This window comes from Eschrichtius robustus, chromosome 3 (genome assembly GCF_028021215.1).
Source record: "Eschrichtius robustus isolate mEscRob2 chromosome 3, mEscRob2.pri, whole genome shotgun sequence".
Taxonomy (NCBI): Eukaryota; Metazoa; Chordata; class Mammalia; order Artiodactyla; family Eschrichtiidae; genus Eschrichtius; species Eschrichtius robustus.
This window is the reverse complement of record NC_090826.1, coordinates 57,873,893-57,887,853: the sequence shown is the minus strand read 5'-3', so window position 1 is coordinate 57,887,853 and position 13,961 is coordinate 57,873,893. Positions and strand designations below refer to the sequence as shown.

General features: G+C 33.5%; 1 protein-coding gene across 1 annotated transcript in view; it reads left to right on the top strand.

Moving 5' to 3' along the window:
* Positions 1 to 11,493, top strand: part of DNAI4 (dynein axonemal intermediate chain 4) — a 123,861-nt gene extending 112,368 nt beyond the window's left edge. Inside the window, 2 exon segments of the mRNA XM_068538005.1 lie at positions 2,356 to 2,512; positions 11,362 to 11,493. Of these exon segments, the coding sequence (XP_068394106.1) occupies positions 2,356 to 2,512; positions 11,362 to 11,424 (220 nt within the window). The 3' untranslated portion in view covers positions 11,425 to 11,493.
* The last annotated feature ends 2,468 nt before the right edge of the window (positions 11,494 to 13,961 follow it).

The following is a 13,961-nucleotide window of genomic DNA, read 5'->3' as shown; positions in this document are numbered from 1 at the left end:
GTGGAAAGAAGGTGTTTTAACTTTTCAATATCCATGTTTGCTTAATTCTTGTCAGCTGTTCAATACTGTTTCAAATATCCTGAATTAATAACTATACCAACAAAATTCATCCCCAGTGTTTCCACAGAAGACATTAAAATATGATCAAATTATTTTTTCCTTTTCTTCAACCAAAATAGTCTTTCTTAGTCCTTTTTGTGCAAAAATATTACAAGAGCACTTTAAATGGAAACACTGAAATAACATACCAACATTTCAGAGCACATTTAAAACACCCAGATAATTCTTGAAATTACCATATTCTAAAATAGAATAATATATTAATGTTAATTACTTATACCATACGTCATTTTAAAAATATTTGAATGAAAAATATTTGAATGAAAATAGGTTACCTTACTCCATCTCCATAAACTTTTACAGGCTGATATAGGATATCATAACTAGCTTGAATTCTTTGTCATTGCCTGGTTTATGGAAGAATGCAGAGAGGCACTGTTCTAATTGTGTCTAACTAAAGACTTTCTATAATAAGATAAAGAAAAGGAGCAAAATAAGTATTTTTTCTAATATTTACTTATTCTCTTACCTTGCTTTAAAACATATTTGAAGGGGCATGCATTTAATTAAAATTTTTTATTTTAAGTGTTACAACAAAGTTATAAGAGTGCCATCTAGGCCATCTATCCTTTTTAATATGAAAGCTTATACAATGCTGGAATAAAGTGTTTAATGGTTCTGTAATACTTATTCAATCAATATTTCAATATTGGAAAACATTGTAGATCTTTAGGCAAGTTATTAGCAGATGAAGCATGGAAATACATTCTTGTTTAAAATAAATGACATAAAATTCAATGGGTTTATTATTAATTGCGAATTTTTTTCCTAGAGATTAATAATTTAGTAACTGGAAAATTTCATCATGGCTTGTTCTATAAAACAGTTTGACCCAAAAATCAAGGATTACAACACAAAGCAATTTATTTTTGAGTATGACATGACTAAGGTAGAAAGTGGCTACTTAAATGATCCTACCTCTGATTTTATTTTTTCTAGTAAAATTGTAGTTCCCAGGGCAACATTTCTTCAGAAGTATGCAAGTGACTGCTGCTGTTATTTTATAAGGGTGTCAATGGATTGCTTTGGATAACCAAGAGTAGGAAAGGTTCTTGTTCAGAGAACCTTTGAACAAGGTTTTCAGTCTTGTTCAGATTCATTTATTTTTTTATTTTATTTTTAATTATTTTTAATAAATTTATTTATTTTATTTTATTTTTGGCTGTGTTGGGTCTTCGTTGCTGCCTGCGGGCTTTCTTTAGTTGCGGTGAGCGGGGGCTACTCTTTGTTGTGATGTATGGGCTTCTTATTGCCGTGGCTTCTCTTCTTGCAGAGCACGGGCTCTAGGCATGCAGGCTCAGTAGTTGTGGCACAGGGGCTCAGTAGTTGTGGCTCATGGGCTCTAGAGCGCAGGCTCAGTAGTTGTGGAGCACAGACTTAGTTGCTCCACAGGGATGTGGGATCTTTCCGGACCAGGGCTGGAACCCATGTCCCCTGCACTGGCAGGGGGATTATAAACCACTGTGCCACCAGGGAAGCCCCAGATTCATTTATGTTCCAGGGGTTCATTTGGATCAAAACATCCTTCTGTTAAGAGACATTTATTATTTAAGGAGCTGTATTAGGGATCTTCAGAGAAACTAAACCAATAAAGAGAGTGAGAGAGATTTAAAAATATTGGCTCACATGATTGTGGGACCTGGCAAGTCCCAAGCCGGCATGACAGGCTGGCAACCTGGAATTTCCATCAGAGGAGTCCATGTTGCAGTCTTGAGTACAAAGGCAGTCTGGAGGCAGAATTTTATTCTACTTCAGAGACCTCAGTCTTTTCTTTTAAGGCTTTCAACAGATTGGATGAGGCCAACTCACTTTACGGAGGGTAATCTGCTTTATTCAAATTCTACTGATTTAAGTTAATCATATCTTAAAAAAAAAAAAAAAAAAAAAAAGATACCTTCACAGCAACGTGTAGACCGGTGTTTGACCAAACACTGGGTACCACAGCCTAGCCAAGTTAATGCATAAAATTACTCATCATGGGAATTTAAATTATGAGTTCACATCTTAATTGTGAACTGCTTTAATTTATTTAGTTGAAATTAGTTTATTGAAAAAATGAAAGTTTTGATTGAATAAAGAGTGAGAAGCAGTTATTTTGCTTTTGGAAACACAGGAAGAAGCTTTTGGTTTTTGTTACTTACATGAAATCACAAATATCTCAGATTTTTCTTAGTCTGTATCTAAAAAGAACATATTAACAACAACTAAATTTACAAATAAAATATTTCATTACAGTTTGGACCCTCTGATTGTGAATGTCGCTAACCCTGGAATCAAATTCACAACTGTTCTCTTCACTAAGCAAACAGATTGCCTTCTGGTGGGAGACAGTGATGGACAAGTTGCTGTGTATGAATTAAGAAATATGCCCACTGCTTTGGACTCTAACCGGGTAAGACTCAAAAATCAAAATTTTTTGTCATTCTATGATTTTATTGAGTTGTAATTTTGTGTCATGGAAGAGGTTTACATTTCTTAAACGTATGTTAAGTGTGGTGCAATGGAAAGAATGTAAGTCCGAAGAGTTGCTACCTACTAGGTGTGGCCCCTACTAGGCTTATTTTCTTTGAGTCTCACGTTCTCTATCTGTAAAATTAAATAATGTTGTTGGGCAGAATAATTATAAATATTATATGAAATAACTTAAAATTGTCCCTAGTATATGGTTGGGACTGTTTACTGCAAATATTCAAAGACTTTTACAAGAAATATTTTTAGATATTATCCAGTGTTCCTGAAATTGGCATTTGTTTCTGTTGGTTTAGCATTATCCTCTTCCCTTACTCTGATTTTCAAATATCAAAACTTTGTTGTAAAACTTTGACAAGCAAATCCGTATTACTAGATGCCCATTATTTTAAAAATTATTTATGTATTTATATATTTACTTATTGTTTTACAAAAATTTAAATTGAAGTATAGTTGATTTACAATGTTATATTAGTTTCAGGTGTACAACATAGTGATTTGATATATTTATAGAGTATACTTAAAGTTATTATAAAATATTGGGTATATATCCTGTGTTGTACATTACATCCTTGTATCTTATTTATTTTATACCTGGTAATTTGTACCTCTTAATCCCCTTCCCTTATCTGCTCCTTTCCCCTCCCCTCTCCCCACTGGTAACCACTAATTTGTTCTCTGTATCTATGAGTCTTGTTTCTGTTTTGTTACATTCATTCATTTGTTTTATTTTTTAGATTCCACATATATGTGAAAACATATAGTGTTTATTTTTCTCTGACTTACTTCACTAAGCATAATGCCCTCCAGGTCCATCCATGTTGCTGCAAATAGCAACATTTTATTTTTTTATGGCTGAGTAATATTCCATTGTATATATACCATATAGACGCCCATTATTTTCAATTTTTTCTGTTTATGTTTAAATTTCTATTTTAAGGAGTAATCTGGTAATTATTATCATGAATATATCAACATGTTAAAAATATTAAAAATATGTACAAATCAATAAGAAAAAACATTAAGACTCCAATAGAAGCGTGAGTAATGGTCAGGAACAGTTCATTCACAAAAAATGGCTAGTAAATATATTTTAAAATTTAACCTCACTAATAAAAAATTGTTAAATTAAAATGTGATACCATTCTCATATATCAAATTAACAAAGTTTATTTTAATTGGACTACTTATTCCTGGCAAACATTTGATAAGATAGGTCCTCTCCTATACTGATGGTTGAAATAGAAATTGGTATAACTTCTTTGGAAGCAATTTGGCAATCTGAACCAGAATTGTCCACTTTTGGGACTCTATGCTACAGAAATATTCATAAAGGCAATCAAAGAAATTAGTTATAGCATATTTTGTGATGCGATGAGGAAAAAAAAAAAGAAAGAAAAGGAAAGAAAAAAAGAGAAAAGGAAAAAGGAAACAATCTAAATATCCAACCAGAGGGAAATATGACCAGGAAAGTCAGATGTGCTGATTAGATTTGGGGCACATGTCGGAGGTGCAGTTCTACCCCAACCATATGGACTATAAATGTTAAACAAACAAACAAACAAGCAAACAAACAGAGAATACCTACCTATATACATACCAGCTTGCTTGGGACTTTGTACTTGTCATTCCCTCTCCCTAAAATCCACACAGTTTGTTCCTCTACCCACTGCAAGTCTTTGCTCAAATGTCACTTTCTTAGTGAAGTCTTCACTGGCCACCTTATTTAAAATTGCAACCTCCACTCTTGCCCACATTCCCTATTCAATACTCTTCCATAACTTATTTTTCGTAGTAACACTTACTTGGTATATACCATATTCTTTATTTTTTATTTGTTTTTTAAATTGGAAATGGGCGGAGGAGAAGGGCTTTTTTTTTTTTTTTAAAGAATTTTATTTATTTATTTATTTATTTATTTATTTATTTATTTATTTATTTATTTATTTATTTATTTATGGCTGTGTTGGCTCTTCGTTTCTGTGCGAGGGCTTCCTCCAATTGCGGCAAGTGGGGGCCACTCTTCATCGCGGTGCGCAGGCCTCTTACCATCGCGGCCTCTCTTGTTGCGGAGCACAGGCTCCAGACGCGCAGGCTCAGTAATTGTGGCTCACGGGCCTAGTTGCTCCGCGGCATGTGGGATCCTCCCAGACCAGGGCTCGAACCCGTGTCCCCTGCATTGGCAGGCAGATTCTCAACCACTGCGCCACCAGGGAAGCCCCTACCATATTCTTTATTGATTTATTTTGTTAATTGCTAGTCTTCCACTGATAGATTATATAAGCGCCACGTAAACAGTGAATTTTGTCTCTTTTGTTCTGGGCTATATCCCTGTGGCCTAGTACAGTGTCTGGCTTGTAGTAGTTAGTCAATAGATGTTTTTGAATAAATATGCATTGAAAAACTAGAGAAAAATTCAACATATTAGAAGCATTATTTTTTAGGGGTAGGATCATGAATGAATTTTAGTCTTTTACTTATCCATTTTACAAATCATTACACTACACAAAGTAATTTTAAAAATACATTGGTCTCCTTACATAACAATTTTAGTCTGCTCTGAGACGTGCAGCCCTAATGGTTATTTTTGCCATATAAAACATTTTAATATTTTCAATTTCTCACGCATTCATTGAATGCAAGATATTTTAACAGGATGAGGATGTTTGTGCCCACAGTGAACCTTGTTTAAGATAGCTCAAAAACCAAAAGGAATTAAAAGAAAATTCTATTCTTTATTTAAGCCTCTCAAAGAAACATTAAAATGGATCCAAATATGTAGTTCATAGTACTCCTTTTTCTTCTTCTGTCCATATCTCTCAAACCCTAAATATAGCTTCAAGGCCTAAATCCATCCCTTTTTGTCTCTGTAATTCTTTCTGTTCTATCCCAGAAGAGCTCTAAGAACTTGTCCACAAACTCTGAACTTGGGGCAGTGGGGAGGGAGACTTGAATTGTTTCAAAATTTTTCTTAGTATGTGTTGGTGTACTGGTAGAAGGGAATCTATAAGCATTAGCATGTTGGTTCTTTTCACCACATATATTTTTCTGCAGTACCTATCAAGTACTACAACAATTTTTCAATATAAATTATAATATTTTGTATACATATCTTTCTTACTAGTTTGAGCTGCTTGAAACTTGTATGTTCAAGTATCTAGCATAGCGCTAGCACATAATAGGCATTCAGCAAATGTTGAATAGATGTGTGAATGAACAAACCTATAAACAAAAGGAATGTAGTTTCTAAGAAAGAAGCAACATATGCTTAAGAAACATAATCGAGTCATAAAGAACAAAATAAACAAACTCCTATAGGAGTACAGAGCAGGAAAACAGTTGACTTTTGAAAGGAGAATAGGAAGAAGAAAAGGAAAAAATAAGAATACTACGGGGAAGGCTTTCACAGAAGAGATTAAATTTCAACTGTGTTTTGGAGGATTAGGATTTTCTCTTGTAGACAAGAGAGTAGAATTGTTATTCCAGACTGAGTGAAAGGTTTAAACAAAGATGTGGAATTGAAAAGGTCCATGGCACTTTTCATGTGGAAATGGTGAGTAGATTTTTTTGACTGGTAAAGAGATTGCTTGAGATAAAAGCAAGAAAAGGGCCAGTTGGGCCATCTGGGACCAGAAAATGTATGACTGCCATGATGAGGAATTTGAACTTTATTCTATAGATTATGGAAAGCCATTTAAGGTTTACAATTCTAGAAGTGACATGGAGGGAAACATTAGACGCCTATCTCACATTTTGTACAATGGTGAACTCCAAATGGATTGAAGACTGTGAAAAGTAAACGAACTCCTAGAAGAAAATGTAGGATAAGATCTTAATGATTTAAGGTCAAGGATAGATTTTTTTTTAAATGACCACCCCAAATCCCCTAATTTTTTCAATTTTTTTCTTTTTCTTTATTTGTAAAATGGGTGTAATATTGGTACCAGAATCAAAGGTTGTTAGAAAGATTGAGTGAATATGTGCAAAGTAGTTAGAACTGTTACTGGCACATAGTAAGGTCTCAATAAATCTCAATTATTCTTTGTATGATTATTATGTCAAAATTAACATTTTCTGTTCAGGATTCCATATGCCAAGTTAAAAGAAACAGATTGGAAGAAGAAATTTCCAAGATATATAAAAGACCTTTAATGTCCAGAATGTATAAAGAACTCCTACAAAACAAGAACAACTCAATTTTTAAAATAGGCAACGTATAAAATATTAACTCAGAGTAGAGGAAACTAGATTATCAAATAAACTTGTGAAGCAACATTCATTCTCACTAATAATGAGGGAATGTGCAATTAAACTTATACAAGATACCAGTTCATATTGATCAGATTTACAAAAATTAAAATATTAGCCAATACCAAGTATTAGCAGAGTTGTAGGGAACTAGGAATTCTTATGCAAGGGTCATGGGAAAATGTCGAGATTCTCTTGCACATGTGTACCAGGAGACATGTATAAGGTAGCAATGTGAGTTTTTTTTAATGTTTCTTTTAGACATAGAGAAGATTACTCAGTCTAGGTTCATTTCAAACATTCACATTCAAATATGTTACAAAATTTTTAAAAAACTTTAGTTCACCTTAAGCTCTTACATTTAGATTATATATTTTATTATTCTAAGTCTAGGAAACTTTAATACTTACTTTTAAATGAGTTTTTGTAACAATTAAATTTCTTTAAATTCTTTAAATTCCATTTATAGATTTAATATATTGGATTTTTAAGTACTTCAATCGTCTTAGGGCAAACAAATCTCAGATACTTAAGGAATTTTTATTAATTTAATATATTTAAAATATTGAATATGCTGAATCTTAAATTTTCCTAAATGTTTCAATGCTCTTCACAAATTAATAATATTTAAATCTATGATTACAAGTCTAAATCTATTACCTAATCACACATTAAAATTAGAATCACAAATTTACTTGTTAGACAATCAAATATGACAAATTCTTTTATATGTAATGAATATTTAAAATTCCAAGTATGTACAAATTCCTTAATACAAAAATATTAAAATTACCTGTTTGATTTACTACATTATTTCTATACGCAACTTTTATTCTTCTCAGGCTAAAAATATGTTTTCCCAATAAAGAAACAAGTGAAACATTCCAAGTAGTTTTGGAGATTATTTTCTCAACTGGCTGAGATGCATATTGACGGTAGATGTTTAAGGACATTTTCCAGACTACCTTGGCTGCCAGGCTGAGCCCTATTTTACAGTTGATTTGTCAATGCCCTCCATATAGAATAGTCTCAAAGCCCGTGTCTCCTCAAGTCTAGTTATATATTACCAGCATATTCCATCTTCTCATGGAAGTCTGCAACCCTGAATGTGTTGCTGCATTACTTGATTCATTTCAGTTCATTTATTGACTGTGTCATTAATTCTAAATTGCTACAGTTTTCCTATCTGGTAGGACTATAATTGTTCTAGATGTTTAAATGACATCTGTTTGGATTCTGTATATCGCCCAGGGCTTTGTTTAATTTGTTGGTAGTGGTCTGAAAGACATGCAAATGAGAAAAGAATGTTCATAACAGCCTTGTTTCTACATTGATAAATTGGAAACAATCTAAATGATCATCAGTGGGAGATTGGATAAATAAAATATGGCATAATTACATGAGTGATTACAATACAGAAGTTTAAATGATATATATTTCAGTGTGTCAATATGACAAATTTTGAATAAACCTTAAAAAACACAGTGTTGAGTGACAAAAGCAAATTGCAGGAAGGTAAATACAATATGTTATGATTTATGTAATATTATTTAAACACAAAAATCAAAATTATGTCCTTTACTGGTTATATTTATAGTTATAAAAGAAAAGAATATAGACTGGAATGTGAAAGAAGAATGTTTCATTTTTGTTTTGATTTGAATCAGTTAGAGACATCTTTTGTTTTGAGCAGTATGCTCTGTAAGCAGAAGGCTAAGCTCAGAGAGTCTGAATGTTTTCGACAAATATGTGTGTGTGTGTGTGTGTGTGTGTGTGTGTCTGTGTTAGTGATTTCAGTGCTGCTGAGCAAAATTTTCTTTTAACAAATATATTCCATACATTAGTAAATAAATACAATTTCCTAATAAAAATAAGTTTTTCATTCTTTTTGGCCATTATATTTTAAAGGTTCAGGGTTATATTTCTGAGAGATTAAACAAAAAATTATTAATCAGGTTTTTAACCACAAGCTTAACTGATACGCTTCCTCCTTAGCTTTTCAGAGAAGAATTATGATCATAGAAGTAATTTAAAGTCTCAAAATAATTAATGTCAAACCATTATTTCCCATCAAGATGTCTTACCAAGTAACATTATGACCTACAATTTCTTCATTAATTTTAACCAAGAGTTAATCAAAATTTTGGAAGTCATATGATTTCACTATATAGGAAAGATGTACATCAAATTTATGATAAAGGCTGCCTCTGGGAAGTGAAAGATGAGGGAAGAATAGGATTGGGGAAGGGTACAAAGAGAATTTCATCAGTAAAGTTTTATTTCTTTTATTAGAAAATATTCAAGGCAAAGATGATGTTTGTTGATTTGGGGTAAATATGTGTTTCACAAAGGCAGAGTACCAGACAGCCCATGCATAAAGTGTACCGGAGCAGGGTTCACTGAGGAAAACCCATGGAGAAGGGATTAATAGCAATTTTAGGACCACAACACCCACTCATATTCTCATTGCCCATCACTTTCTGTGGCCTTGCACAGCAGGAGAAGGACTTTGATCCTTGGGCTGTGGAGGAGGTTTTAAGTGACATAATTTCTGAAACTCTGGACCCTCCCAATGTGATTAAGGGTCAGAGTATTATTGTGATAGGACATGGCAGAACATTGGCTCTAGCCCTATCCTACTGACTCAGGGCTCATGGTTAGGGGTAACATCAGTCTGATGCCTGACATGAACAGGTGGTTGGGGTCCAAGCCTTGCAGTTATAACTTTGTGATGTAGCTAGCTGTTGACAGGATTTACCACCACATTAGCATTTATTGTTTGTTGAAGCACCAACTCCTCTCCTGGTGTGATGGGGTTTAGTTGATGGGGGCCTAAGTCTTGCATCGAACAGAATTATGGCTTAAGCACTTGGCAGAAGCTAATTTCAGTGGCACAAACCAACTCCTTTTCTGGAGGCAGCCTGTAGAGAATCACTCCTAAATACTGTATCTACTCTTATGTTTCAGTATACAAATGTTTGCCATCTTTTCCTCTGTACTTTTGAGTGTACATTTTTTCCCAAATTAAAGGGAAAACAAAAAGATAAGTGAAATCATCAAAAATATAAACACACACATGTGTGAGTGTGTGTGTGTGTGTGTGTGTATATACACATTAATGTTGAGAGACACTGAAGACAGAAAAAATAGACCATTCATTCAATAAATATTTACTGAGTATGCACTATATGACAGGGTCTGTTTTCGGCACTAAGAATACAACTGTGAACAAACTACAGTAATGATCTACTACATTTTCCCAAGTGAGAGACTGAACTAGATTTAGGTAGGTTTGAGAAGCAACTTAGCAACTGATTTGATGTGTCAGAGCTTAAAGGATGGGGAAGTACAAAGAGTATAGTATAGGTTAAAAGACAGGAACTGACTTATGTATTATCTAAGGTGTTTATAACTCTTTAGAGTTTATAAAACACTTTCACCTACATTAGCTCATTCACCTCTTACAACAGTTTTTGCAAGTGGATGTTAATATTTTCATTATGCATTCAAAGAAACTAAGATTCCCAGATATCAGTGATTTCCTCAAGATCACTTATATGTGATAGAGAAAACTCTAGTCTTCTGCTTCCAATTCCCATCTTTTCACTATGTCTTTCTTGAAAACTCACCCCCCATCTTTGGTTTCATTTACCCTTTTACTACAAAGATCATTATTATTAAGTGAAATACAAAATCCACATAGAAATTCAGACATTTTACTCTCTCTAAATCAAACACTACAGATCAACAAAGAGCTTAAGATAGCATCAAGACTAAAAGTTATTTTACAGATGAGAAAACTGAGATTTAAGCATTAAAGCTAAACAGGAGCTGCCAAAATTGTCCCTTTACTGAATCCTTATAAAATTGTTTATCACACTTCATTAAGAGAATCTCTCATAGGAAAGAGCAGGTTCATACTAGGAAGTAAATGTTATTATTATTATTATTATTATTTTTTAAGTTTAATTTTATTTATTTATTTATTTATTTATTTATTTATTTATTTATTTATTTATTTATTTATTTATTTATTTATTTATTTATTTATTTATTTATTTATTTATTTATTTATTTATTTATTTATGGCTGTGTTGGGTCTTCGTTTCTGTGTGAGGGCTTTCTCCAGTTGTGGCAAGTGGGGACCACTCTGAATCGCGGTGCGCGGGCCTCTCACTATCGTGGTCTCTCTTGTTGCGGAGCACAGGCTCCAAACGCGCAGGCTCAGTAATTGTGGCTCACGGGCCTAGCTGCTCTGCGGCATGTGGGATCTTCCCAGACCAGGGCTCAAACCCGTGTGCCCTGCATTGGCAGGCAGATTCTCAACCACTGCGCCACCAGGGAAGCCCCTAAATGTTATTATTTAAACTTACCTTGGTTTGTTTCCTTTTACAATCTTATTGGATGCCCTTTATATGTGTATCATTAGCTTATAAATTTTAAATGGCATTTTAAAGATTACTTTACCTCTTAATTTGTGTTTTATTGCATTGTAATTGTGTGACTTTTTTTTTTTCTTTCCAGGGAGATATAATAGATACTTTGCTTGGGCCCAAGTCAAATCAAAGCATAGTTCATCATCAGTAGTATCTTTGTTGTTGTTTAAAGGAACAGTGTTTAATATCCAATAGTCTGGTTTGTATGCAGTAAGCTGGGATTTTGATTATAGAACACAATATTTGATGTATAACTTCCATCTAAATTTAATATAAACTTAATGAACTTTTACTTCAGAGAAATGTGATTAGTTTGTGATTTAAGATAATTGTAAGAGTTTTACTGGGTTTTTCTTAATTTTTTGAAATTTATATCTATTCTTTTTCTTAGTCATAGTCCAAGTACATATATGTACGTATAAAATATCCAAATAAGTTAGAAATTGTTATTCCTTTAGAAGCAAAGCTTGGAAAGTATTAGAATTATTTAAACCAGAATCTTTATTAAGACAAAGTTCCATGCACTTTTAAATCTTCTGCTTTCTGAGCTGTGTTTTCCAGGGTTTATGAATTTTGCAGGTGTTGGTATTGTGAGAATACTGGATTTTCATACCCAATTTTAAATAAGAATTTTATACTCTTAGATCTGAGAGCTGAAACTATAGAACATTGTTAGACTATTTGACAAACAAAAGACATGACAATAAATGTCAGAATTGCATTGTTTGGCCAGCAGGCATCATACACTCAATTCAGAGAGAATTAGTCTGGGACACATCGGGGCATCCTCCTCTGCATCCTTCAGAATCTGCTCTGGGTTTTAAGCCCAGACTTAAGTGGGCCCAGAGATAAAATAGAAGTCCCTGATCTGTAGTTTGCATCAGGATGTTATTTTGTGAAGGGTTCTAGAGCAAGCTTGTGGAAATTGGAGGAGTGGGAGGCAGCAACTCCTCCAAATATAGATTGCTAACTGTCTGTTCCATGCTGTTTGTCTTAAAAAGTCTTGCAGTTTGTTAACTGAGACCATAGGACAGTATAGCCTGTTCTATAAAGCATTCTAAGTGGAGAGGAGAGGATAAGGCACTTGAAACTCACTAAACTGTCTGAAAAATCATATTAAAAATGAGAATGGAATCAGTGCAGCAGTGGGAATTATCAATCTCCATTTCTTTGGAGCCATCCTTTAAACAAAAGCAAGGCAATTTTTAGGTGGACTGAAAGCTAAGGTCAGGTTATAAGGTATAAGGATTATAAATTTTCTGCTGGTATAAGTCATTAACTCTTTGTCTTTTAAAAAGATTTGGACTTTACATAATACTTTGTATAACAAAATAAAACAATTTAATTGAAAAAAATGTCTCTTTTTATTATATATTTTTGATCTTAAAAAATTTTCACATGTTCTATTCTCATTGCTCATCAGGCCTCAATGAAAAATAAAGCTATTTTATTCTTCTTGGATCCTGAGCAACTGATCCTGAACTGAACCTATTCCATTGTATGGAATCCTACGACATATAGCCTTTTCAGATTGGCTTCTTTCATTTAGTAATATGAATTTAAGTTTCTTCCATGTCTGCTAATGGCGTTATAGCTCATTCCTTTTTAGTGCTGAATAATATTCCATTGTCTGGATGTACCACAGTTTGTCATTCACCTACTGAAGGACATTTCGGTTGAGTCCAAATTTTGGCAATTATGAATAAAGTTGCTGTAAGCATCTTTGTACAGGTTTTTATGTTGAATAAGTTTTCAACTCCTTTGAGAAAATACCAGGGAGTGCAATTGCTGGATCGTATGGTAAGAGTATGTTTAGTTTTGTAAAAAAACAAAACAAAACCCTGAGCCATCTTCCAAAGTGGCTATACCGTTTTTCATTCCCACCAGCAATGTATGAGCATTCCTGTTGCCCTACATCCTCGCCAGCTTTGGTATTATCAGTGTTCCAGATTTCAGCCATTCTAATAGGTGTGTAGTGGTACCTCATTATTGTTTTAATTTTCATTTCCTGATAACATATAGAGTTTACCATAAAATGTTAAGAATTGAATGAGAATTCTGCTCAGTTGTTAGCCATCTCGTTTTATCTTTAAACACACACACTCACACACACAAAATACCAATGGGCTGGTTAAGGGCCTAAGGAGGGAGTGGTGACTGGGCTAACTTTAGGCTCCTATTTTGTGCTAGGTATTCATTTTTGCATTTGGTCATTCTCTGCCAGGCATCTCTCATAGAGAAGTTAAACTGTTGTCTGAGAGTAAATTGTTAGCTGCTCTTCCAACTTCTGTAGGAAAGGAAGATTGTATTCTCTAGTATATAGTTGTACATCATATTTAGTGTGTTCATTTAGTTCACCTCTGTGTAGTTACATACAATAATAAATGAGAAGTAGAACATTTAGTATTTGCTGCTTTGTCTCAATAGGAGTCTCTCTAAAAATGTTGAATTGTACTGTGAATAATTGTTATCAACACGCTAGTAACAGTGTACCTGTTAAAGTTCTTTGCAGTTTGCAAAACATCTTCAAGTCCACTGTCGCATTATACCCTTACATTGATCCTATGAGACAGTTAGGGCAAGCAGTTGTATTATTATCATAATCTCTATTTTCCAGATGATATAATTAAGGCTTAAAGAGGTGATATATTTTGCCAAAGACCATAGAGCTGGTAACTGGTCGGACTT